We start from the raw sequence: 27,665 nt of genomic DNA on the forward strand, positions 1-27,665 counted from the left end.
CACTTTCATTGAATTGGTAATCACTAATGCATTAGTCATTACTAATTCACGTTAAATGCTCTTTTTTACAAAGTATCTTGTAAGACCTTGTAATTAGGCCATTCGTTGTGACTGGTCGGAACGCCGCCGGTCATTGTCCGGTGTCCGTCGGTCCGGCAGTCGGCGGCGCGTGGTCGACCGTACACGTAGCGTTGTCGTAGACCGCTACGAAGTTAGCGTACGCTTTCGGTTATACGCTGATTTTTTGGTTGTTATCTGTTAATGGTTGTTGTTAGTAAAATCTAGTAAAGTTACTTGTTTCTTGTTAGTAAAATATTTTGTGTATCAATTTTGTAGAATATAAAATACCGCGATTATGTACAGCTCGTACAAATTTTGAATTTGATGTTGAATAGCCATTATTATATGGATGGTCAATTCAAAGCATAACAACAAATATAATAATTAATCAATGTTTTAATTTAAATTGGCATACCTAAATGAAATATTATAACCAGGTGCATTTAACGTTAACTGTTGACTTTTAACTATTGGAAGTGTTTAAAAAGTAAAAGTTTAATTTTAAAAGTTAAACTAATTAATACTAACAACCATACTTAAAACGGTATTTTAAAAGTGACCCAAGTCCAGTCCGTTCTAAATATTTGTTACAATGAAGTTTTCCAAGTACCTACCTAATTCTTACGAGTAATAATTTCTAACAAGTAGTTTAGAAGGGGTGGACTTTTATAGGTCAGTTCTTATACACCATTATAGTTTCTTTCTGTATTACTGAGTGACTGAGTCGTACTATAAAATGTATAGGTGTGCATTTTGTAGGGTTTTGTTAATGTTGTTTATAGAAAATAAGACATTGAGCTAAGTGCGTTGCTTTTTGCGGATTTTATGGTAGGCTTCCACAGATCCGCACCGCACGCATTGGACTCATCGCAACAAACGGATTTTAGTATTCTTTGTATATAAAGTCATACAAGTGCGTCCACTCATCAGCATCGTACGGATCGCATTGAACTATGCGATGCTACTTGATACCTTTTTCTTTCTTCTTTTTTTTTCCCCTTCTTATCTCCTCCTTTCCTTCCTGGTACCGCAGTTTACGTGCATTACTTCAGGAAGGGGGTGGTCTATCACGCTTCGATATTTGCTTTCTGGCGATCCCATTCGTCTCTCACGCGTCGTCCCATAATATGATGTAGCATTTTACTTGATACCTACGATGCGGATTAGTTGACACCTACGTTTAACGGGCTACTAATAATAATCCATATCACGTAGTTCTTAAAATCTCAATTTTTCTGATGGATTTTTATTCGACTATTTCAAATCCAATCCAAACTATCCAACAATTGTTTTGAGGTGATAAATGATTATAAAAATACTCTGGTCGTTATTGAATTCCAAATGGTATTACTAATAGTACTTACTTTATTTTATACTAGCGGACGCCCGCGACTTCGTCCGCGTAAAAATCGATGTCAACTTTCAACCCCTATTTCACATTCTATTTTGCAAGTTTTATAACGTATACCTAATAAATAGTCCACTTATCATTTTACATTTACAAATGTACCTAGAAAAATTAAGGACTTTCCGTACAAATATTCTACCCCTCCTTCACCCATTTCTGATTTTGTTTTCGCGACAAAAAGTATCCTATTATCCTTCTACGTATTATGGTCTCAAATCGTCTTAAGTATCATTTCAAAAAAAAGAAAATAGAAAATAGGCTTCAGTATCGATCTCCTACCTCTACCCTACTCCTACCCTACCCGTACCCTAACTGTATCCTACCCCTACCCTACCCTTACACAACCCCTACCTACCTGTACCCTACCCTACCCTACCCTATACCTTCCCTACCTTACCCCTACCCTTAGCAAAAGGCCAGCCCTATGAGCGTGGTGCGATGACAAAGGAAAATAGAGACTTCTATGCTAAAATTATAATCTTTGAATCTACTGGACCGATTTGAAAGATTGATTTACCAATAAAAAGCTACGTTATTTGCGAGTGTCATAGGCTATGTTTGATTCCCATATTCACACAGCAACGGGAACTACGTAATTGAAAGCGCGGGGCGTCATGTAGCGGAATTTCTGCGTCTTTTAGAAATTTTGTATTATCTCCGAAACTATTTAACTAATTAACATACTATAAAGGGCAAATCTTATCTCCATAATATCTTTGTGATTATTAAATAATTTATTTTGATAAGGATTTAAGTTAAGTAGCATAAATAATGACGCAAACCTAAGTATATAAAATTTATAATTTTTAAAACACAAAAGGTACTATATCTGCTAATATATAGAAGATAGATATATGGTGTCGCGAACTTTTTTGTAGAACTTTTAAAGATACATAAAGCCTCTATACATTAATTTCAATTTTACACAATGGTTAAGGCAGCGCATGCGAATAAGTCTGCTTAAGAGGATTTTCGGTCCGACCTGTATGACAAAAACTGAGTTAACTCGGCGAATATATATCATACTAATATAAAATATAGCCTATAGCACTCCCCGATAATGTAGCATTCTACTGGTGAAAGAATTTTTGAAATCGGACCAGTAGTTCCGAAGATTACCCCATTTAAAAAATGTGACAAACTTACAAACTTACAAACTTTACCTCTTTATAATATTAGTATAGATATAAAATCTGCACCCATGATACAGGGTGTTTATAGGAATAGCTAGCACAGTGTATGTAGCAAGTTGGGATGTCGAACGAGATGAAGTCGGCGTCGATGGACGGCTCCCGCTCGTGGCACCGGCGGGACAACGACGTCAAGATAGAGTTCGGGTTTGGTGTGCCGCTGGGAGCGATGTCGGCGCACCCTGTGTTTCACTCAGCGTGGGACATTGGATGGTAAGTTCTTATAAAAGGAGAGGCGTGATATTTGCATACATTCGATTATTCTTCCCCACTTTTAACCCCCAGAACTTTTAAACGGCTCAACCGATTTTTATCGAACATATCTAACACCACTCGCCCATAAGTCACCTTTCATACAAAAATAACTAAATTGAAATCGCTTCATCCGTTCGGGAGCTATGATGCCACAAACAGATTGACAGATATACAGACACCTTAAACTTATAACATCCCTCCCACTTTTTGCGTCGGGAGTTAAAAATTAGTTCAAGATCTGCCGAAAAAAATGTCGTAATTTTCAAGGATATTTAGGCTGTTAAAAAACCTAATTCGTATCACAATAATTATAAACAGTTTCGTAAAGGCGATACGTGCGAGTAAACTGGCCCATTTTCGTCCGCACGCGACCAACACTATCGTTAATTACAGGTCTCGGGTTTAGTACTTGTAAGAAAATATTTATTACATTGTAAGTACTTACAATTACTGTAGTTACTATGTTCATTTTGTTTATTTCAATACAAAATTAAGGGTTAAACCAGATTCATTTAAAACCGTCAAGAGGTATAAATAAAATAAACTCAAAATAAGCCCGCTTCCACCTAGACTACATTGTCATCATCATAATGATCATCATTGACAACCCATATTCGGCTCACTGTTGAACACGAGTAACCACTCACGCTAAAGTATTCCACGCTGGCCCAATGTACGTTGGCAGTTGGTACTTCACACACGTAGTGAATTAAGAAAATTCACCTTCCCTTCACCGTTTGAGACACGTACTGAAAAGTTCGAAGTCGGAAGACTACATTGTCACTTATTTTTTACTTTCATTTATTTTTTTCTCCTTTTTTTAAATTTTAACAATGGTATACATAAAATGAAAAAAAAATAAACCCTCCCGCTGCGGGAAATTTTAGTGCCCAAGCAACCGGTGGTCAGGGCTCCAGAGTGAGGAACCTCCTCACAATACCCGCCGTCTCAAGAATCACTGCCTTCTGTATCCCACTCTTGATCCAACTGTTAAGCGAAAGCTTCTTGAGATTCTTAAGGTCGAAGCTTTTCGCTATAAGACCATTGACTGAAACAACTATCGGAACAATAATAGTTGACTCAACATTCCACATGGATTGTCACTTATTATTATTAGGCGAGATCGTAATCAAGCTCTAACTAATTAAATCAATCAATCAATCTTTTTTAATTGTGAGTACGAGTATAAAAAATGTCGGCATGTTGCGGTCAGCCTGTTCAGTTCCATTACGTATTATACTAGATACTAGGTTCTTCAATCTGGCTGTGAAATATAGTTTTTTCCTCTCAAAATATCGGGCTATGAAATGCAAGGTTTGTCTTTTCTGGTGAATGGTGATAATAATGTGCTATGCACTGACGACATCAAGCGAGTCGCAGGAATTCGCTGGAGGTGGCTCAGGATCGTGATGTTTGGAAGTCCCTACAAAAGGTCTATGTCCTGTAGTGGACAGCCAGATGATGACGATGATGTGATATGTTCATTCTCTAAGCTAATAGCTAAATACAAAAAATACGAAATGTGTTTTTAGCAGACTCAGAAGTGATTACAAAAATAAGAAAACTAATGGCGAACAAAGGTTATGATTCACAACACTTGTCAGGACAACTTAATTAACAAATCAAACTGTAACCAAAATAAGACCCTAGAATGACAGAGAATGACCTTGAGTGAAATCACGCACTTGTGAACGTTGTGTGTAGGGTTAAACCTTTGACTGTTAACAAACACTCCCCTTTTCCACTCAAGTCACTTCCCGCCTATCCCAAGTAACCCATAAAGAATTACACAACATGAGATGTGGACGGCTCGAACGCAACGAGCACACTGAAGCCGTCCGTACCGCAAGTCGTTGCAACGCGGTGATAACAGTGTGTGACTCATATATTGTTAATCGTTAACCACACCCAAAAGTTGATTGCAAGATAAGAAATTAGTGGAACTTTTAACTTTTTCGACTCGTTGCATGCATTAATTAAATTAAAACCATTTGCACTACGTCTAGACCAGTGTTTTTCAAACTTTCGGCTTCACGAACCCCAATTAATTCCCACAGCGAACAACAGCGAACCTCTTACTAACTAATAAACATACCCCCCCCCCCCCCCCCAAAGAAAAGAAAATAATTTGACTGTTTAAGAAAATAAGGTTTTTATTTGAATAAAAGTTAACACATAAAGTACGGAAAGAAATGTCATTACATGGATTCAATGCTAGGAGTAATTTTGGACAATTTTAACCTTAATTCTGACTCGGTATCAGTTATCAAGCCACCATTAGGTAAATCTTGTCGCGAACCCCCTGCCGTCGAATGGCGAACCCCTAGGGGATTGCGTACCGCACTTTGAGAAACCCTAGTCTAGACGATAGTGACCGTCCACTACCCAGTACGAACATGGTGGAGGGATAACAGCTAAACATGTAAATGTTATCGATCTCTTTGATGCGCCACGTTTTGACCGCACAGTTTATTGTCAAGGGAAATGTTTTTCATTGTTCGTTGACATTATAGTCGCGTATAATTGTATAGCAATGTCATGGACTCGATAATTGGATTTAGTAATGGAAAATTTACAATGCTATCTACTAATATTACGAATTTGTATGTTTGTGTGTTTTGATTATGTGCTTTAATAAAATATGCTAAATCGTTCTATAGAATTTGGCACAAGCACCGTTTTAAATCTTAGTTCGTTAATCGTTACTACAAAACCAAATTTTTGAGAAATTGACCTGCCTTTTATCGTCAAAGTTGTGAAAGATGCAAATCCTAGACCAATTTCAGACTATGGTCTAATAGTTCATCATTTTGACGGCCTCCGTGGCGCAGTGGTATGTGCGGTGGAATTAGGTTTTCTTAATTGGTCCAGGTCTGGCTGGTGGAAGGCTTCAGCCGTAGCTAGTTTCCACCCTACCGGCAGACGTACCGCCCAGCGATTTAGAGTTCCGGTACGATGTCATGTAGAAGCCGAAATGGGTGTGGTTTTCATACTACGCCTAAAAAGTTAGCCTACTTCTATCTTAGATTGCTTCATCACTTACCATCCGGTGAGATTGTATTCAAGGGCTAACTTGTAAAGAATTAAAAAAAAATATATCAGCTAGGACAGCAGCATCACAGGACATAGGACTTTCAAACATTACGATCTTGACTCCTCTGCATCCAACGAATCCCTGTGACTCTACGTCTGTCCACCTGTTGGGGGGTCGACCAAATACTGCACTGTCTAGTGCGAGGTCACTATGCCTTAGGAGTGTAACATCCAAACACCCATTTGGGTAGCGCCGGACTTCGGCTAAAAACCCCTCCTACTACAGAACGCTGAAGTCTTTACCTATCAGCCTACCACCAACGTCACAGTCTGTCTCTTTCTGAGTTCTCTTTCATTCTTCTTCTTTATTTTCATTATTCTTTCCAGAAAAATCTTTATTAGTCCCCATTTCTCACTTGATTTCACCATTATGTTAACTAATTCTGCATGCTATTCCTTCGGTTTCTACACATCCATTCGATGTCATACCACCATCGCCTTTTTACCATCGCACCGCAAGACATCGGGTGGGTTTTCATCCCTATGTTGTAGATGTCCCTAGGACCCGTACAAAACGCTTTCATTTGCTATCATAGCGATAAAAAGTAAAAGTTTAAAAGGTCATAATCTATTTTGTAACAAGCAATCTAAATATTCGCTTACGCGTCTGTATACCTAATACGTAGAAACAAAATGGAGTACGTACAAAGCAGCGACATTTTGGTTTCCATATAATGCGATTCGGTGACCCAAGCATAACAATGGTGCTACAGAGGTTCTCTAGACAAAGGGAAAGCTATTTGCTAAATGGTATCTATTTTCATATTACCAGCGTTTAATACTGTACGTATAGACTGTGACGTAGATTTATAAAACCAAATACATTTTGTAATTAAACTGACAGCCCTGACTTTGCATGGGAAGCGAACCTAAATCACTTTATAGAAAACGATAGGGTCTAGTTAAGTTAGACTATTTGACTAAAATATTCTCTGAAAAAAAAAAACCAACGAATTCTACAAATAGCTACAACGCCACCCGGATCCGTTTTAGATGTTGTCTCTTTGTACTTTTGTATGTCTATACTTTTGTCTCTATATATTTGTGTCTTTATGTACTTTTGTCTCTATGTACTTTTATCTCTATGTACTTTTGTCTCTATTTACTTTTATATCTTTATACTTTTGGCTATATGTACTTTTGTATCTATTTACATTTGTCTGACTATTTTTGTCTCTATCTACTTTAATCTCTATATATTTTTGTCTATATGTACTTGTGTCTCTATGTACATTTGTCTCTGTGTACTGTTGTCTGTATTTTTATAATTTTGTCTCTTTGTATTTTTGTGACTCTGTTTACTTTTGCCCTTATTATAAGGGTTCCGTTTTTGTACTACGTACGTTTAGAACTCTAAAAACGGTGCTGGACTTAAATTAAAAATTGAAATAGGTAGGGCGTTGAAACGTTTTTTGACTGTTTACATGATTTGACCTCTCGAAGCTCGAGTCTTTACAGGTTACATGGTCCCAGTCTTTTCGACCTAGCAGAGGGGAATAAGAATATTCATCATATTAAAAAAAGTATTGCAAAATATCTTTAAAAAAATGTTATTTTTTTATATGAGCGTGCCACACCAGAATTCTTGTGTATTCTTGTGTATCAATTGGACACGGTCAATTTAATTCAGCGCGTTTAAAATTGGTGACAATTGAGCACAAAGTACCTATCAACACTAAAAATAATAACGCGACGGCTATGATGGACACGGTTTACGAGGCTATTCGGTACAAGGATATTTTTGTTTAGGGTTGTCACCTTTTTGGAATTCCGAACGTATCTACGTACGAACAAAAATGAAACCCTTATTTGCTTTAACCGATTAAAATTCGATTTTTTTACGCTTGGAACTGGGCTGTTTCTGACTGTCGTGTGGTGGTCCATCACCGGGTCATTTGAGCTTTCTGTGCTTTCCCCATTGTGGCTTATCCGCCTGCTTGTGTGCGCGAAAAGGTACTCTTCCTACTCCTACTATCTTCTAATGCCTTCCCCTACTATCTTCTCCATATTCAGGATCTTCATTCCTCGCTCTTTCTTTAGCCTGTTTCGGGCACATCACAGTCTCACAATACAACAACACAGCCGTTAGCACGCGCCGGTGCCGATCATAGCATAGCAGTCAACGAAACGTCACTACAATGGAGATCTGCTGGGTTCCGTATCTTTCGGAGGATATCGACTGAGCTTGTTTGAAATTAGTATGTACTTTTACAATTAATTAGTTACTTTACTTTAGTTCTTCGCAGCTTATCTTTGATACTTAAGCTTTGTGACTCCTTGATCTATGCTTGGTACTTGTCTTCTTGGCTTTTTTACGGACCGCCTCATTTCTGATTCTATGAATGCCACAAACAGATTGACAGATATACAGACACCTTAAACTTATAACATCCCTCCCACTTTTTGCGTCGGGAGTTAAAAATTAGTTCAAGATCTGCCGAAAAAAATGTCGTAATTTTCAAGGATATTTAGGCTGTTAAAAAACCTAATTCGTATCACAATAATTATAAACAGTTTCGTAAAGGCGATACGTGCGAGTAAACTGGCCCATTTTCGTCCGCACGCGACCAACACTATCGTTAATTACAGGTCTCGGGTTTAGTACTTGTAAGAAAATATTTATTACATTGTAAGTACTTACAATTACTGTAGTTACTATGTTCATTTTGTTTATTTCAATACAAAATTAAGGGTTAAACCAGATTCATTTAAAACCGTCAAGAGGTATAAATAAAATAAACTCAAAATAAGCCCGCTTCCACCTAGACTACATTGTCATCATCATAATGATCATCATTGACAACCCATATTCGGCTCACTGTTGAACACGAGTAACCACTCACGCTAAAGTATTCCACGCTGGCCCAATGTACGTTGGCAGTTGGTACTTCACACACGTAGTGAATTAAGAAAATTCACCTTCCCTTCACCGTTTGAGACACGTACTGAAAAGTTCGAAGTCGGAAGACTACATTGTCACTTATTTTTTACTTTCATTTATTTTTTTCTCCTTTTTTTAAATTTTAACAATGGTATACATAAAATGAAAAAAAAATAAACCCTCCCGCTGCGGGAAATTTTAGTGCCCAAGCAACCGGTGGTCAGGGCTCCAGAGTGAGGAACCTCCTCACAATACCCGCCGTCTCAAGAATCACTGCCTTCTGTATCCCACTCTTGATCCAACTGTTAAGCGAAAGCTTCTTGAGATTCTTAAGGTCGAAGCTTTTCGCTATAAGACCATTGACTGAAACAACTATCGGAACAATAATAGTTGACTCAACATTCCACATGGATTGTCACTTATTATTATTAGGCGAGATCGTAATCAAGCTCTAACTAATTAAATCAATCAATCAATCTTTTTTAATTGTGAGTACGAGTATAAAAAATGTCGGCATGTTGCGGTCAGCCTGTTCAGTTCCATTACGTATTATACTAGATACTAGGTTCTTCAATCTGGCTGTGAAATATAGTTTTTTCCTCTCAAAATATCGGGCTATGAAATGCAAGGTTTGTCTTTTCTGGTGAATGGTGATAATAATGTGCTATGCACTGACGACATCAAGCGAGTCGCAGGAATTCGCTGGAGGTGGCTCAGGATCGTGATGTTTGGAAGTCCCTACAAAAGGTCTATGTCCTGTAGTGGACAGCCAGATGATGACGATGATGTGATATGTTCATTCTCTAAGCTAATAGCTAAATACAAAAAATACGAAATGTGTTTTTAGCAGACTCAGAAGTGATTACAAAAATAAGAAAACTAATGGCGAACAAAGGTTATGATTCACAACACTTGTCAGGACAACTTAATTAACAAATCAAACTGTAACCAAAATAAGACCCTAGAATGACAGAGAATGACCTTGAGTGAAATCACGCACTTGTGAACGTTGTGTGTAGGGTTAAACCTTTGACTGTTAACAAACACTCCCCTTTTCCACTCAAGTCACTTCCCGCCTATCCCAAGTAACCCATAAAGAATTACACAACATGAGATGTGGACGGCTCGAACGCAACGAGCACACTGAAGCCGTCCGTACCGCAAGTCGTTGCAACGCGGTGATAACAGTGTGTGACTCATATATTGTTAATCGTTAACCACACCCAAAAGTTGATTGCAAGATAAGAAATTAGTGGAACTTTTAACTTTTTCGACTCGTTGCATGCATTAATTAAATTAAAACCATTTGCACTACGTCTAGACCAGTGTTTTTCAAACTTTCGGCTTCACGAACCCCAATTAATTCCCACAGCGAACAACAGCGAACCTCTTACTAACTAATAAACATACCCCCCCCCCCCCCCAAAGAAAAGAAAATAATTTGACTGTTTAAGAAAATAAGGTTTTTATTTGAATAAAAGTTAACACATAAAGTACGGAAAGAAATGTCATTACATGGATTCAATGCTAGGAGTAATTTTGGACAATTTTAACCTTAATTCTGACTCGGTATCAGTTATCAAGCCACCATTAGGTAAATCTTGTCGCGAACCCCCTGCCGTCGAATGGCGAACCCCTAGGGGATTGCGTACCGCACTTTGAGAAACCCTAGTCTAGACGATAGTGACCGTCCACTACCCAGTACGAACATGGTGGAGGGATAACAGCTAAACATGTAAATGTTATCGATCTCTTTGATGCGCCACGTTTTGACCGCACAGTTTATTGTCAAGGGAAATGTTTTTCATTGTTCGTTGACATTATAGTCGCGTATAATTGTATAGCAATGTCATGGACTCGATAATTGGATTTAGTAATGGAAAATTTACAATGCTATCTACTAATATTACGAATTTGTATGTTTGTGTGTTTTGATTATGTGCTTTAATAAAATATGCTAAATCGTTCTATAGAATTTGGCACAAGCACCGTTTTAAATCTTAGTTCGTTAATCGTTACTACAAAACCAAATTTTTGAGAAATTGACCTGCCTTTTATCGTCAAAGTTGTGAAAGATGCAAATCCTAGACCAATTTCAGACTATGGTCTAATAGTTCATCATTTTGACGGCCTCCGTGGCGCAGTGGTATGTGCGGTGGAATTAGGTTTTCTTAATTGGTCCAGGTCTGGCTGGTGGAAGGCTTCAGCCGTAGCTAGTTTCCACCCTACCGGCAGACGTACCGCCCAGCGATTTAGAGTTCCGGTACGATGTCATGTAGAAGCCGAAATGGGTGTGGTTTTCATACTACGCCTAAAAAGTTAGCCTACTTCTATCTTAGATTGCTTCATCACTTACCATCCGGTGAGATTGTATTCAAGGGCTAACTTGTAAAGAATTAAAAAAAAATATATCAGCTAGGACAGCAGCATCACAGGACATAGGACTTTCAAACATTACGATCTTGACTCCTCTGCATCCAACGAATCCCTGTGACTCTACGTCTGTCCACCTGTTGGGGGGTCGACCAAATACTGCACTGTCTAGTGCGAGGTCACTATGCCTTAGGAGTGTAACATCCAAACACCCATTTGGGTAGCGCCGGACTTCGGCTAAAAACCCCTCCTACTACAGAACGCTGAAGTCTTTACCTATCAGCCTACCACCAACGTCACAGTCTGTCTCTTTCTGAGTTCTCTTTCATTCTTCTTCTTTATTTTCATTATTCTTTCCAGAAAAATCTTTATTAGTCCCCATTTCTCACTTGATTTCAACATTATGTTAACTAATTCTGCATGCTATTCCTTCGGTTTCTACACATCCATTCGATGTCATACCACCATCGCCTTTTTACCATCGCACCGCAAGACATCGGGTGGGTTTTCATCCCTATGTTGTAGATGTCCCTAGGACCCGTACAAAACGCTTTCATTTGCTATCATAGCGATAAAAAGTAAAAGTTTAAAAGGTCATAATCTATTTTGTAACAAGCAATCTAAATATTCGCTTACGCGTCTGTATACCTAATACGTAGAAACAAAATGGAGTACGTACAAAGCAGCGACATTTTGGTTTCCATATAATGCGATTCGGTGACCCAAGCATAACAATGGTGCTACAGAGGTTCTCTAGACAAAGGGAAAGCTATTTGCTAAATGGTATCTATTTTCATATTACCAGCGTTTAATACTGTACGTATAGACTGTGACGTAGATTTATAAAACCAAATACATTTTGTAATTAAACTGACAGCCCTGACTTTGCATGGGAAGCGAACCTAAATCACTTTATAGAAAACGATAGGGTCTAGTTAAGTTAGACTATTTGACTAAAATATTCTCTGAAAAAAAAAACCAACGAATTCTACAAATAGCTACAACGCCACCCGGATCCGTTTTAGATGTTGTCTCTTTGTACTTTTGTATGTCTATACTTTTGTCTCTATATATTTGTGTCTTTATGTACTTTTGTCTCTATGTACTTTTATCTCTATGTACTTTTGTCTCTATTTACTTTTATATCTTTATACTTTTGGCTATATGTACTTTTGTATCTATTTACATTTGTCTGACTATTTTTGTCTCTATCTACTTTAATCTCTATATATTTTTGTCTATATGTACTTGTGTCTCTATGTACATTTGTCTCTGTGTACTGTTGTCTGTATTTTTATAATTTTGTCTCTTTGTATTTTTGTGACTCTGTTTACTTTTGCCCTTATTATAAGGGTTCCGTTTTTGTACTACGTACGTTTAGAACTCTAAAAACGGTGCTGGACTTAAATTAAAAATTGAAATAGGTAGGGCGTTGAAACGTTTTTTGACTGTTTACATGATTTGACCTCTCGAAGCTCGAGTCTTTACAGGTTACATGGTCCCAGTCTTTTCGACCTAGCAGAGGGGAATAAGAATATTCATCATATTAAAAAAAGTATTGCAAAATATCTTTAAAAAAATGTTATTTTTTTATATGAGCGTGCCACACCAGAATTCTTGTGTATTCTTGTGTATCAATTGGACACGGTCAATTTAATTCAGCGCGTTTAAAATTGGTGACAATTGAGCACAAAGTACCTATCAACACTAAAAATAATAACGCGACGGCTATGATGGACACGGTTTACGAGGCTATTCGGTACAAGGATATTTTTGTTTAGGGTTGTCACCTTTTTGGAATTCCGAACGTATCTACGTACGAACAAAAATGAAACCCTTATTTGCTTTAACCGATTAAAATTCGATTTTTTTACGCTTGGAACTGGGCTGTTTCTGACTGTCGTGTGGTGGTCCATCACCGGGTCATTTGAGCTTTCTGTGCTTTCCCCATTGTGGCTTATCCGCCTGCTTGTGTGCGCGAAAAGGTACTCTTCCTACTCCTACTATCTTCTAATGCCTTCCCCTACTATCTTCTCCATATTCAGGATCTTCATTCCTCGCTCTTTCTTTAGCCTGTTTCGGGCACATCACAGTCTCACAATACAACAACACAGCCGTTAGCACGCGCCGGTGCCGATCATAGCATAGCAGTCAACGAAACGTCACTACAATGGAGATCTGCTGGGTTCCGTATCTTTCGGAGGATATCGACTGAGCTTGTTTGAAATTAGTATGTACTTTTACAATTAATTAGTTACTTTACTTTAGTTCTTCGCAGCTTATCTTTGATACTTAAGCTTTGTGACTCCTTGATCTATGCTTGGTACTTGTCTTCTTGGCTTTTTTACGGACCGCCTCATTTCTGATTCGATCACGTAAATATACTCCTTGCATAGCTCTTCATGCCACTGAGTGACCCTGAGATTTCCTATGACACCCATAATACTAAAATAACAGTGAGTAGTAATTGAGGGCACAATCCTGGAAATCCTGACGGTTGGTAGCCCTGCGTGCACGAGTAAGTGTCTTGTTATTTTAATGAAAATTGCCACGTGGGTTTTGAAGCCATTTGAATCTGGACATGGCTCGTTTAGTTACAATGATTTTTAGTGTTTTTGACCTTACCCTTTATTGGATTAGCGCGTATATTTTGGTCCATGAGCTTCGTTTTGTATAAATAACAAGGAGACCGTTAAAGATTAAACATATAGTGGTGTACGACGGAGGGTAGCTTTGAAGTTAACCTACTATCTAAAAGCAATGGCTTATCTACCCGGGGTTAGGCGGTGCAATGCCCCATGGCTCTCAAGCTCAGGGGGTCCTCGAAACCTTACCAGGAAATCGCGATCGAACTGAACTTTCGGAAACGAAAAGAGCTGATGATAAGGTAACTTAGTATTTTTATGTATTTCACACTAATATTATAAAGGCGAAAGTGTAAATTTAATCATGTATTTGATAAAACTTAACCAGTTTAGATAATAGCAGGGCCCCATTTTTTCATTTCTACCAGGGCCTTTGGTTACCTAGCTACGCCACTGTCTAAAAGGAACTGCCCCTGAAGCCAGAAAGAGAATCGACGTGCCACTTGGTTACAGCGGCTGTATACAAGTTTTCACTACTTAACTAATGCGCCATAGGATCTGCTTCACAGCCTGCTGCGTCAATCGTGAAATATGGCCCTATTTTAGAAGATTACTACGAGTATATACAATTTTCACGATGGTATTCGAAGCACTACTTTCATTTTAAATGTTTCATGTCAAACTACAAACTTAACAGAAAATCAGGGCACCACTGAGCTAGAGTTAGTTAGGTCAACAATTATTGTTAAAAATGTTACCAAAAGTCATTACCGATACCCTAATAGCACTTTAAAAGGAGACAATTACAGATGTTACCTCAATTAACAAAAAATGCCATTGACCTGATCGATTGCAGTTCAATGACCCGCAGTCAACGGCCTTTGACACACATCCTGAAGCGGCTGTAGAGTTGTAAACTTAGCCCACTTCCGTCAACGGACCGACACCGGGTTGAACAACCTCGTGGGTACTTTTGTATAGCGATTACCAAAGGCTATCTTGGTAATTACAGCAAGTACCTACCGAAATATGGCATACTTTCAAACAAAGGTTATGTTTATCACTTTATTGGCCTTTGTTTTCAAGTTAGAATTACAATTATCAAATTAAAATTTAAAAGTAGACTGAAATTTGAAAATGTTAAACGAAGGAAAACATCGTGAGGAAACCTACATATCAGAGTATTTTCTTAATTCTCTGCGTGTGTGAAGTCTGCCAATCCGCATTGGGCCAGCGTGGTGGACTATTGGCCTAACCCTTCTCATTCTGAGAGGATACTGGAGTTCAGCATTGAGCCGAATATGGGTTAAAAATGATGATGATGATGTGTCTAATATTGATGTACCTACAGTACAAGCTTTATAAGTAAGAGTGTTTATAGAATGAGTATCTTTTAACCATCTTTACGTCCTAGACCTCCCTCATTTTATATAATCTGAAAAGTTGCTTTTACCACAGGTAAGTACTGTAGGCGACTGTGATGCTTGCAGAATGATGGCTTTGAGTTTTTATGAGTCCAGACCCTCAACCATCCGAGTGTAAAACGTACTTTTTATATTCTACAGGACATGATATCTCATGATATATTATCATGCCCTCAGCCGGTTTATACTGAGTAAGGTTTCTATAATACTATACGAAGGAATTTCACTATTGACAATCATCATCACATCAGCCGATAGACGTCCACACCAAATTATAATCCTCTTTGGACTTTTAAATACCGCGGTCACACAGAGATTCCCTGCGTCAAGCTTTATGTAATGACATCTTTTAGGCATAACATTTAGTGGGGGGGTAGAGGTTTTCCGGTACAAAGTCGCCATACCAATACTTTGAGAGCTCAATAGAACTTCGAACCACCAACTACCCCACCAGCTATTGGTACTCTATTCGCGACTCGTTGAGCTGTAACTGTAACTTAGATCATTTTGCAGTTCTCCTTCTTACTGATCGAAGCATATATAGAAATATACTCCGTGCATAGCTTTGTCCAGAGCTGAGCTTTTTTATAAGGCCCATAGTTAGTCACCGTGTCCTCAGGTCAATTAAAAATATTTACATAAACTCCTAATTAAAAACTAATTGTTTTTCATAACGAAGGTTACACAAGATTTATGGAAAAACAGAAAATTAAGGCCACTAAAGTAATGGTCCTACAATACAAATCCGTTTCACATAAAAAGGTCAATATTATAATGACCTTTGCATAGAAACATCACGTCATAGAGCATGTTTTCCCTTGACATGGTTTTTAGAAGAGCAAAAAAGGTGTAGTTTACTCATAGGGTGAAAAAAATATAGTCGCTGGTACAATAAGCATATGAATTATCCAAACGTTTTCTTGACGAGTGCAAACCTATAGCTTCAATAGGTCAACGGTAAGAGCGGCCGGACTCATCACCGAGGGGTGGTGGTTCGATTCCCGCCCTGTTAATCTATTGTCGTACCCACTCCTAGCACAGTCTTTCCCGACTAGTTGGAAGGAAATGGAAATATTGGTCATATTATAAAAGATATGGCCAATATTCTTTAAAAAAAATATTGAGTACGACCTGTAAAACATTTCTTTGTTAATGCCGATGGTTTACCACTTAAGATCAGTGTATAGAAAACCTAGAACTAACGTTAGGACCATCTTGTTCAGTGAACTGTTACAAAAAATATATCTTTGAATTGATCAAGATAATCATCTCAATCTTTGGATTCCCCGTCATCCAACAAGATTGGGATCAGATGGGTCGGACATATTATAACAAAACCGCGTACCTACGTAGGTGTTAGTGAAATCATGACTTGATGTTTTGGTCCCCAAAATTTATTTATTACCTAATAGAAAACTATGAAGTAGGCAATTACTCAGACTTGTCCTGTTTTAAATAACTGTCTACAAAGCAATACTATCTACGCACAGAACAAGCTATGGCCGAAAGTCCGCCTCGTTGGTGTCCGCAATCCCGTTCCCATGGCAACGAAATCAAAACAGTATTGTCAGAAAACTCATTTCTCCCATGATCGACAGATGACATACTTTTACCAAAAATATTTTAGATAAATTATGTGTTCGTGAACTTATTTAGTTATTTTTTCATTTAAATGTACTTTTCTATTGCGACAAGGGTTGCAAGGCGAACCATGGATTTTGGTTTTGGAGATTCATTGATCCCTAATGTAGGTGGACTGCGCCAGTTTTTTGAACATGATCCTTTTTTTGGTAATGTACGGTATGTACAAAACATTCTCGAAAGTTAATTTGTCATGTCTCTTCCTTCAGTAAAGTTTCATGATTATTAAGCAGTAGAGTTCTCTTCTCTCATTGATAAATATCAATGTTAACGTAGTACATAATAACTTTTAGAAGATTTCGGCTATTACATAATTAAAACCCACCATCAATGATTTTATTATGACTGAAGAAAGAACTGACTGGCTTTTAAGAAGGAAGCTTAAAATATAAATTATTAAAACTTCTTATTAAAGTAGATATATAATGCGACACTGGCTCAAAGATTTAGTTATGCACTAATTATCATTCCAACCGAATCTACAGTTTCGTCTAAGGCGTTTGATACAGTTACAGATACGGTTGATAAACTTGTACAATTCTCTTTGGTTAATTTTATTAGACCGTTCATTAATTAAGCAATCCATGGATTTCTTAATTAATGAACGAAGATATTATATTGAGATCTCACTTTTTGCTTTGATTTTCCAAATTTTAAGAATTGAGTCTTTCTTGGAAAGTCTTTTCGAGATGTTAAGTTTTTTAACACCGATGCATTAGTCTTATGCGTCCTATGGTCCTATAAGAACTTGAGTACTTATTAAATAATCACCTTACATTGAATATGTAAAAAACATTTCATAAAAGTTTATATCAATTGGTGGAATAATAAGTTGTTAATTCATTAACCATAGCCTTTAGCTAAGTAATACTTCGCAGGGCAGGCAAGGCAAATACTCGTCATTTACAACGCTTGCCTTACTGTCCTGTGTTTATCAACCTATGGCGTTATTGTTAAGCATTACATAGCTTAATTTCACCGGCATCTATAGCCTTTAAATAGGAACATAGCAGAACAAAAGCATAAAGGCTTTCCAGTAGGAAAATTCTCGTAGCAACACTGGAAAGTACTAGTCCTTATTGACAGCATTCATGGTAGAAGTTCCCTGAAAAGTTTTGTCTCGTAGCTCTACTACTAATGAATACTCTTATTTGAACTGAAACTGCTGTGTTTCTTCATATTGCTTCCGTTCTCTTTCGTCTCTTCCAATCATAATTTTTCTGAGCATCTGTTTACTATTTAATTACTTTATTTCAGCCCAAGTTCCGGCTTCCACCAAATGGCCAGGATGATGGATCGGATGATGTCGGAGAGTCTGCATCCTTTTGGGTTTGCGAAGCTGTCAACGCGGCGGGGCGGTGACAAGAAAGACGACGGCAACCCTAGAGACGGATTGAGGACAGAGAAAAGCGTCAACAGAAGAGAAAGAGCCAGGAATCCTAACACACATGCAGATAATGGTACATGCCATCCTCCCACACAAGGTATGATATTAATGTAATTATATATAGAATATACTAAAATTAGGTAGCTGTAGGTATAGAGATTTTATTTCATAGTGATCGGCGTGTACAGAGCCTTAAACGGACAAACATTTTACGCTAAAAAATATAACGAGAAATAAAATTTTTTGCGTGTGTCGTGTAGAGTTTGGCTAATGAAAGTAAATACTAAAAATCGCTCGCTAAATTTGATTGCGTGCGTTTTTACAATATGTTTAAATTATTTTTTTGTTTGTGAATACATTACTACCTATACTATAAGTATTAAACTCAGTTATTTCAATATTTGCCCTATAATTTGAGAATTTACTACCGGCTTTATTTACCGATTTTTTTTAAATTTGGCGGGCGATTACAGTCTCTACTTTCATTAGCCAAACTCTACATTATATTATTGTTCGCGTACTGCAACTGAGTAGAATGAATAACTTACAATATATTAAGTTAATTATTGCTATGACGTACTTGCATAATTAGTATAATGGGATTAATAGATTGCGGCTAACGATATTTTTTCCATGCTAAGTTATTCATCTTTCGGGCACTGAAATGCTTATAACGCAATAAGAATGCCATGATTGAAATGAAAGCCTTGTTTAATAACAGATGTCATCTTTTTTCATCGGGTTCTGGGTGCATTTAGGATCTTATAATTTCCAAATTGACTTAGGTTTCGTCTGGTACGCTTACTAGTAAACTGTATTTACTGTGGCCGAAGCATCATTCAATGTTAGGTACTATCCTAATGACAAAGACACAAAGAAGAACGATAAGCTGATTTGCATTATTGATATGGTGTCGACTTCTGTTAGGTATATAATCTGAATAAACTCCTTATTTAAGGTGCTTTATCATATTAAACTGCATGGCAATTTAAAACAAGAGAGATTTACAGTTAATTCAAATAATAGATCAGTATACAAATACTATTTTATAAGACAAATGTAATTTCCGAAATTTCAGTCGTCAAACCAACTCCAGTCAACACATTCCAAGAACAACCATTAGACCAAGCCAAACAAAACAATCCCACAACAGAAAAGTGGGCGGGTACACTCAGAAGGAGAGATCCCGACATCCAACCGACATTACCCTCAATCGTCACCAGGAAAACATCATCATCATCATCAGTAAACAGCGGAAGAAAAACACGATCAGTTGAAAGAGCACCACGAGCGAGAAAACAACTCGTTCCAATCAAACCCATGATGAGAAAGACAGATGTACCCTCTGATGGTGATGCCGCTTTGCTAGAGAAGGACGAAAAGATATTCAACACGTCTGGCTACGAAATTCATTTAGTGGAGACGCTAGAGAGGGATATATTGCAGAAGAATCCAGATGTTCGTTGGAGGGATGTTATTGGATTGGACGATGCGAAGTCCGTGTTGCAGGAAGCCATGGTACTGCCGCTCGTAATGCCCGATTACTTCAAGGTAATTTGATTGTGTGACGTGTTTTGATATGTAGTTAAAATGTGTTATTACATATTGTCACGGAGTCATAGGCTTAAATTGAAGTTGACACATCTTTCAGACCTCAACAAGCGATACTTATCTTTTTTAATTTGACGCTATTTAATCAATTTCATGTTTGTACTAATCTTATACCTAATCATTACTATCTATTTTAAAGACCCTCTACAGGGTCAGGCCTCCCTCCTCATAAAAGAGTGGGTATGGAGTTTTGACCCATCACGTCGCTTGGCAGATGAAACAAAGCTGACCAGGTTATTGATAATACCAGACAGATCACAGATATTCAGATCAGTCACACCAGCTTCTCTATTCCGGGCTGAGAATTTTACCTACAAAGAGTTTCTTGGATTAAAGTAAAGGTCGTTAATTTCACAGTTCAATTCTCGAAACCACGATCTCGTGACTCGACGCCACATGTACTAACTATAGAACAACGAGGCAGTTAAACCAAACATTACCGCAAATTTAATAAATCTTAGCAAGAAACAAAACGTCCGTTAAAATTAGCCACAAAACACCATCAAGCACCCGTATGTCCCTAAGAAATATGAGAGCCTTTCACCTTCAGACAATTTCCTTTACGTTGACGTTTACCTTGTACAACTTGTACAAATTATGAAGCGTGTAGCGTGAACTCTGCGGTAATCACTCACGCGAATCGCCGCTTTGAACTGGGCTAGAGGAACGAATTCGGCAAGTAATTGCTCTTTTCACTTTTTTCCATCGATATCTGATTAAGACTTAGGCTTTAAATTTAATGCAAAATGTTAAGTGCTTTTGACCCTTTTACCGTTAAAGAACTAAACTGTAGGACTAAAGTATACTATTTCTGACGCTGATTTGTGGTTTTTGTATAAACCCAATATTTTCTTTGATTCTGGTTTATTGAGAAAATATTTGTTTCTGAAATAGCGCCATAATCACACCTTTTGGTTTTAAAGTAAATAATGTCTACTTTTAACGGAAATCAGGCCACCGCCCGCAACCAATCTTGGCTTAAGACTAGCCATCTACGCAATACATATTGTCACCTTACCTTATTACCTTGCTTTTCGCGTCTTGATTTCCACACTTATTGGTATTATACATTTATAATTGTAGCACCACAAAATATTTACTATACGGAACATCTTAAATTAGTTTTCTGGTTATTCCAGCAGCGCCTATGTATTACATATTGCTGTTTGTTTTGACTTGTACTTTCAAATATTTCGTAATGCACACTCATTAGGACCAAGTATACTATGCAGTCTGCGGTGTATTAACGTCATCATCATCATCATCATCATTAACAGCCGATGGACGTCCACTGCTAGACATAGATCTCCTGCATGGATTTCCGATGGACAAAGGTCTCGAGCCTTCAGCATCCAGCGGCTCCCTGCAACCAGCTTGATGTCCTAGGTCCACCTAGTAGGGGGGTTGACCAACAGTGCGCTTACCGTATTAACTACATTTTGTATTAACGTAATGTTTTCTAATTCCAGGGCATCCGTCGTCCATGGAAAGGCGTATTGCTGACAGGGCCTCCAGGGACGGGGAAGACTCTCCTCGCGCGCGCAGTCGCTACAGAGTGTCGGACTACCTTCTTCAACGTGTCCTCGGCGACACTTACCTCGAAGTACCGCGGTGACTCGGAGAAACTTGTCAGACTTCTGTTTGATATGGTAAGACATTTCATATTAGATAAGGAAATAAACTGGATTAGGATAGGCGATGGAATGAAGATCCCGTACTAGAAAGCGCAGTGTTGTTCTACCAAGGTGGACTGACGACATCAACGTCGCAGGGTTTCGCTGGATGCAGGCAGCTCAGGATCGTGATTTTTGAAAGTCCTACAAAAGGCCTGTGTTCTGCAGTGGACGTCCATCAGCTGATATGATCAGTCTCAGAAAAAGGTCATTAAACCAAGAGCATCAAACGGATCGCAGGGAATCACTGTATGCAAGTGCCTCAAGACCCACGGTTTTGTGCCACTTGCATCTATATTTAAAACAGGATAGGCAAGCTTAGCATTCCGAAAGAGCCATATCATGATGATGATGAGGATTTTTTTTATTGTAATATAATCTTTGTCTTTAAAGGATCTGAAAAATAATAATGTTTCAGGCGTCCTTCTACGCGCCAAGTACAATATTCCTCGACGAGGTGGACTCGCTTTGCGCGGTCAGAGGGGCGGACTCAGAACACGAAGCTTCTAGACGATTCAAAGCTGAACTCCTCATACAGATGGATGGATTGGCTGCTGTATTGTAAATAAAAAATAATTATTTAAAAATACCTACCCTTTATTAAATGATTAGACGTGACGAAGTCAATTTCTATATATCCCAAAGTCATTAAGGTATTTGGTCCACGAACCACGAACAAAATATTTAGCAAATGGTGATGGGGCGTTTTTCTTCCTAACCAAGTTACAGACTTGCATTTGTTGACTTGGTGCATCTGGTAGCAAATTAGCTCCCAGAAAATTGACCGATGAGGTTACCACTTGATTTTATAAATTTTTGTGTAAAACTTGGCTCTGTGGTTGTAAATATAGAAGAGTGGCGTTTTCCGTACTTAACCAAATGTGGTCATAATCTACTTAATAATGTATAGCATTGCGGTTATCAAGCTTGTATAAGGTCAACAGTATTCTCATTACTGTAATAATATTCTTTGCTGGAGGCTACCTTAAAACTAACATTCATTAATTTCTGTTTGCGTTTCAGCAATGAAGACAAGGTTATAATGGTCTTGGCAGCCACCAATCACCCGTGGGACATTGATGAGGCGTTCAGACGGCGATTCGAAAAGAGGATTTACGTTGGTCTACCTGATGGTTAGTCATTGGATCAGTAACTGCCTGCTCAAGTGGTTAGGTTAGGTGGTTTCGGATGACGAATTCATGAGATCCTGGGTGCGATTCTTGGGTCGGGCTTATGAAATACTTAGTTTTTCATGTAAGAAATTTTCAGTAAAATTCTTAGCCAGGAATTAAAATTTGATTGTGTTACACCCCCGTGCCTCGTTATCAAGTAACATCTGATTGTGATCGTTTAACCACTTAAAAATGTAATTACCCTAAGGCCGCCAACCTACCTTCATATCCTATAAGGAGGGAGATAGTGGACCGTTAAAATACGACTTCATTTTTATTAGCCAATGATGAAGTCGTTGGTTGTATTTAGTAGTTAGATATAGTCAGGGATCCTTAGAACAGTTTTTACAACTGATTACTATCAACTTAATTTTTCGCGAGTAGCTTCGTCTCAAAGAGACGACTAACTTTTTTATTTACGAAAATTCTTGATTCTGGTTGCTAATTGAGTACCAGGAAATAAAATTTTCTGAGCGTCGGAACGAGATAATGTACCACGCAATTTGTAAGACATTGTGGCTGTTAAGTTGTATTAATTAATCAACAGTTTAAAAAGTCAGCTGGTTAGTAGGTAACAGTAGCGCTAATGTCTTAATGGCGCTCATTGCCATTTGGTAATGGCGATCTTATTGTCATTTGTGTAAGGCCTTTTTACGGCCTCCGTGGCGCAGTGGTATGCGCGGTGGACTTACAAGACGGAGGTCCTGGGTTCGATCCCTGGCTGGGCAGATTGAGATTTTCCTAATTTGTTCAGGTCTGGCTGGTGGGAGGCTTCGGCCGTGGCTAGTTACCACCCTACCGGCAAAGACGTACCGCCAAGCGATTTAGCGTTCCGGTACGATGCCGGTTAGAAACCGAAAGGGGTGTGGATTTTCATCCTCCTCATAACAAGTTAGCCCGCTTCCATCTTAGATTGCATCATCACTTACCATCAGGTGAGATTGTAGTCAAGGGCTAACTTGTAAAGAACAAAAAAAAAACAGGCGCTGTCAAGTTTAGTACAGGTTTTAGCAGCGGGAGTTCTTTTGTGGTGCGGAGTCTACACAGATTTGCAAGAGTTTGGGGAATATGACATGATTGAAATGATTCCTCACAAACCATACATTTTACTCTTTGTAAGCTTTATTTATTTGCTTCTTCCTTGGTGTGATTGTAGAAGCAACGCGAGTGAAACTGTTGCGGACCTGTCTGCGCGAGGTGTCGCTGGCGGAGGACGTGGACCTGAAGGAGGTGGCGGACAAGCTTGACGGGTACAGCGGCTCCGATATCAACAACCTCTGCAGGTGAGATTTGTTCTTTGGCAGTAAAAGCTTCTTTCACACTTGTGACGTCCTGCTTGTCACCAAGGTAAGGCTTATAAAGAAACACAAAATAATTTATTTGACAACCTCGCTCGGTTTGGCGGCAAGCTCCCTCTCGCCCGCGCCCCCCGCCTCACGCCGTGCCCCCACGACTTTATCGTTTTATTAAATAGTCATCACAACACTCATGATTTTATGGTCGAGTCCGCTCTATTAATTCTAAGGCTATTGACGGTTTAAAGAATTCGAAAAGACTCATGAGCTGTGTACCTTACCTTATCAACCGATAGACGTCCACTGTTGGACATAGGCCTCTTGCATGGACCTCCAAGCACAACGGTCTCGAGCTGCCAGCATCCAGCGGGTCCTTGCAACCCGCTTGATATCCTCGGTTCACTTAGTGAGGGTCATCGTTCATCGGCTTTTCGAACCTGTGGCCTGCTCATTGCCACTTCAGCTTCGCGACTCGCTAAGCAGTGACTGCTTCGTCTGCGGATTTCCACATTTCTGATTCGGTCACCCATTCGAGTTGTGTACACGAATAAACAAATCGAAAATGATTTCTTCGATTCTGTCACATTAATCAGCACGCGAGGCCCCTTAAATAGCAAAGACCTGCCAACGTCTTGCTCTACCTTTCCTTAAATACGTGATTGAAGAGCCTTTATTGTTGATAATGAATGTGTGATACTCGTATATACGGCTGTATACATCAAGACTCAGCCTAATGCGCTGGTCTGACCCGCACTACATTCGATTCCACTCTCTACGATGCTCTCCAAATAGCCGGAGATAGAATATGGAGGTCAAACTTTAGAGATGGAGGTGGTCACGATCTTCATTCATGAGGTTTACGATGCACGGAGGAGCAGGCCTCTTGTAAAGATTTTTAAACACTAAGCTCTGGAGCCGCCAGCATCCAGCAGTTGTAAACTAACAAGAAATTACAGACACATAACCTAAAGGTATTAGAAAGAGTAACTGTTGAGTTTCTTACCGTCTCTTCTTAGCAGAACCTGTCTTCCGAACCAGTGACCGTGAGTCTTTGTAAATAGTCAAATTTGACGTTCAAAGTGCTTGTAAACTAAGACACTACTTGAAATAAATTAGATTTTGATTTTGTTACAGGGATGCAGCAATGATGACAATGCGTCGAAAAATAGCTGGCAAGAGTCCCGACCAGATCCGACGACTGAAACGTTCAGAACTCGAAGCTCCAGTCTCAAAAGAAGACCTCAACGTCGCCATAGAGAAGACTCGGCGCACCGTCACACAAGCGGATGTAGCGCGTTACAACACATGGATACAGAAACACGGCTGTTCCTAGCATAAAGCCACAGCGCTGAAAGCGCTGCTGAGGTGTATCCGCAACTCGTAGTCAATGCTACTTGTTAGACTACTGTGCGGTTCTATAAGTGGACTTGTAAGACTTTTTAAATAATACTGTGGTAATAATAATAAGGAAGGTAGTAATTTCGTCCGCTTGCAATCCAATTTTTTGGAAAAAAAATAACGAATCAATAAAAAGCATGTAAAATGCTCAAAATTAAGTTACCTACTTGTGAAAAATCTAATTTAGTAAAATTGGAGATATCCGCGAATAAACTGGCGTACATACTCTAGAGAAATATATCATGTATTTAATTATGGAAAAATACATCGTGTTTCTAATTGTGTTTGCATAATTTCATCAAAATCTGCTCTGTCGTTTTTGTACGATTAAATAAACAGATAAACATGTAATGATGTAGTGTAATGTAATGCATGTATCTTAACTACCTAGTTAAGATACTGTAGGGAAAGCTGATAAGATTATATCTAGTTAATGTCAACGGATTTATTAGAAATAACGATATAATTGTCTTTCTATTTGATTAATTTGTAACTGTGTGGGTAGTTAACAATTATGTAAGGCGCTGTCAATTTTAGTTCAGGTTTTACCCACAGGTTCTTTCTTGGCGCTGAGTCTACCTACATTCAAAAGCAAACAGTTCCGGGATTAGAATAAAATCTTCTTAAAGGGTGAATGTTTAGTGTCTATAAAGCGTTCTTTCATAGACAAGATAATCACAGTGTAAAAATAATTTAGACATAGCAGTATTATTTCGATATATTATAAACTAATAATATAAAGATAAGTTTTTTTGTTCGTCACAAAAAGGCTTTGAAACTGAATCGATTTTAAAATGTATCAATGCCTTATCCCCTTATTCCCAAGGAAATGGGAACTGATCGGGTAAAACCGCGGGGTGTGCTAGTGTAAAATATAAATGGTTTTTAGGAATAAAAATAACTGTGTTTTGGATAAAATAGCTTTATTGAGGAGTGGCGGAAAATGTGATTTTTATACAACGTTGTCTGTCGATGTATGCGCTATGTAAATTGATATAATACTACGTGCTTTTGTATAAATGTGAAGTTTAATAAAAACAATATTTGCTGATCTTTTGTTGTTTTTATTTGTTACATTCCAACAAATACCTAGTTTGTTTCATGATTGTTAAAGGTAGAAAATATTATATCGATATCGAAATTCGGATGGAAAATACAATGGAGATTGTTACAAAATATAATATAATATATAGAAACCATCAATCAAAATTATACACTGTATAGTTTCATGTAGACTAAGCCGTAGGGCTAACATTAATAAATATGTGTCAGTTAACTTACCAAAATACAAAAAGTAAATGTGTATTTTGTTTGCTCATCTGTCACATTAATAAACCGATTTTGATAAAACTTTAACTTTAACGGGGAATCCGCGCTTGTATGTAATCCTTAAAGAATTCTTACGCCAGCCATACACCATCAAGTTTGCAGGACGCTTCGAGGAAGTGAAATAAATATCGGAACCATACCTAAACCTTGATCAACCAACAAACTTGATCGTCAAGTGTCTTATTTCCGATGTTACAAGTTTGAGCAATTTATTACAAAATTAAATGAAGCAAACCATTACGATTCAAATTATTTTTTAATATCTAAAAGATGTAGCAATTTTGTATAAATATTCACCATTTCAAAATCAATGATAAAATAGATATTTGAATCTTTTTTACACAATCGTCCTTTTTATTATTTTAAAAAATATATGTAATTATAATTGTTATAAGGTATACATTGATCGTTAAGGCCACGTATTTGGTCCAGAAAATTACACTTAATTAACTTATATCCATTACCTAAAATCTAAAACTAACTTACATTGCACTTAATTTAAATACAACAGCAAATCAACAACAATACAAATATTATACTAGAACAATACTTACTAATAATAATGTTTGTATAGTTTATCTATATTTAAAAGTCCGTTTGACTTTGATTTTTAACCGATTTAAAAAAGGAGGAAGAAAGAAAGAAAGAAAGAAAGAAAGAAAAAACATTTATTTAAAAAATTGTGCCATACACCACAATGCCTAACTAAGCACTATTGTTGTGTCTGATGCTTCAACCACCTGATCAATTGAAAATCAAAACTAGAGTAGTTGAAGCATCAAAAACCACTTCGTTATGTTTGGCACAACCTTGAAAAAAGGTAACAGCTCAGCATTATGCCGCATAAACCAAGCAAAGTACTTGGCCAAGCGGCACTGATTTTCAGCTGC

At 38.0% G+C, this 27,665-nt stretch overlaps 1 protein-coding gene across 4 annotated transcripts; it reads left to right on the plus strand.

Moving 5' to 3' along the window:
• Nucleotides 1–144: 144 nt before the first annotated feature.
• Nucleotides 145–26,500, plus strand: LOC112054012 (katanin p60 ATPase-containing subunit A1-like). 4 transcript variants are annotated; one of them, XM_052884655.1, is made up of 9 exons: nt 145–270; nt 2,679–2,871; nt 18,168–18,394; nt 19,376–19,848; nt 21,378–21,557; nt 22,000–22,142; nt 22,605–22,714; nt 23,910–24,036; nt 25,183–26,500. In XM_052884655.1, the coding sequence occupies exons 2-9, from the start codon at nt 2,723–2,725 to the stop codon at nt 25,379–25,381; spliced, it is 1,608 nt and encodes a 535-aa protein (XP_052740615.1). In that variant the 5' UTR covers nt 145–270; nt 2,679–2,722; the 3' UTR covers nt 25,382–26,500. The 4 variants fall into 4 exon arrangements, 3 of the variants coding, with proteins under 3 accessions (XP_052740615.1, XP_052740616.1, XP_023949414.2); XM_052884656.1 differs by having other exon boundaries at nt 162–264; XR_008251309.1 differs by lacking the exon at nt 145–270 and having other exon boundaries at nt 1,814–2,871; nt 25,183–25,477; nt 26,002–26,500.
• The last annotated feature ends 1,165 nt before the right edge of the window (nt 26,501–27,665 follow it).

Source organism: Bicyclus anynana, chromosome 12 (genome assembly GCF_947172395.1).
Source record: "Bicyclus anynana chromosome 12, ilBicAnyn1.1, whole genome shotgun sequence".
NCBI classification, from domain to species: domain Eukaryota; kingdom Metazoa; phylum Arthropoda; class Insecta; order Lepidoptera; family Nymphalidae; genus Bicyclus; species Bicyclus anynana.

Coding starts and splice junctions, on each gene's coding strand:
- LOC112054012 (XM_052884655.1), top strand. CDS start 2,723: ATGTCGAACGAGATGAAGTCGGCGTCGATGGACGGCTCCCGCTCGTGG. Junction 22,715..23,909: donor TTACGTTGGTCTACCTGATG/GTTAGTCATTGG, acceptor GTGTGATTGTAG/AAGCAACGCGAGTGAAACTG. Junction 24,037..25,182: donor GATATCAACAACCTCTGCAG/GTGAGATTTGTT, acceptor ATTTTGTTACAG/GGATGCAGCAATGATGACAA.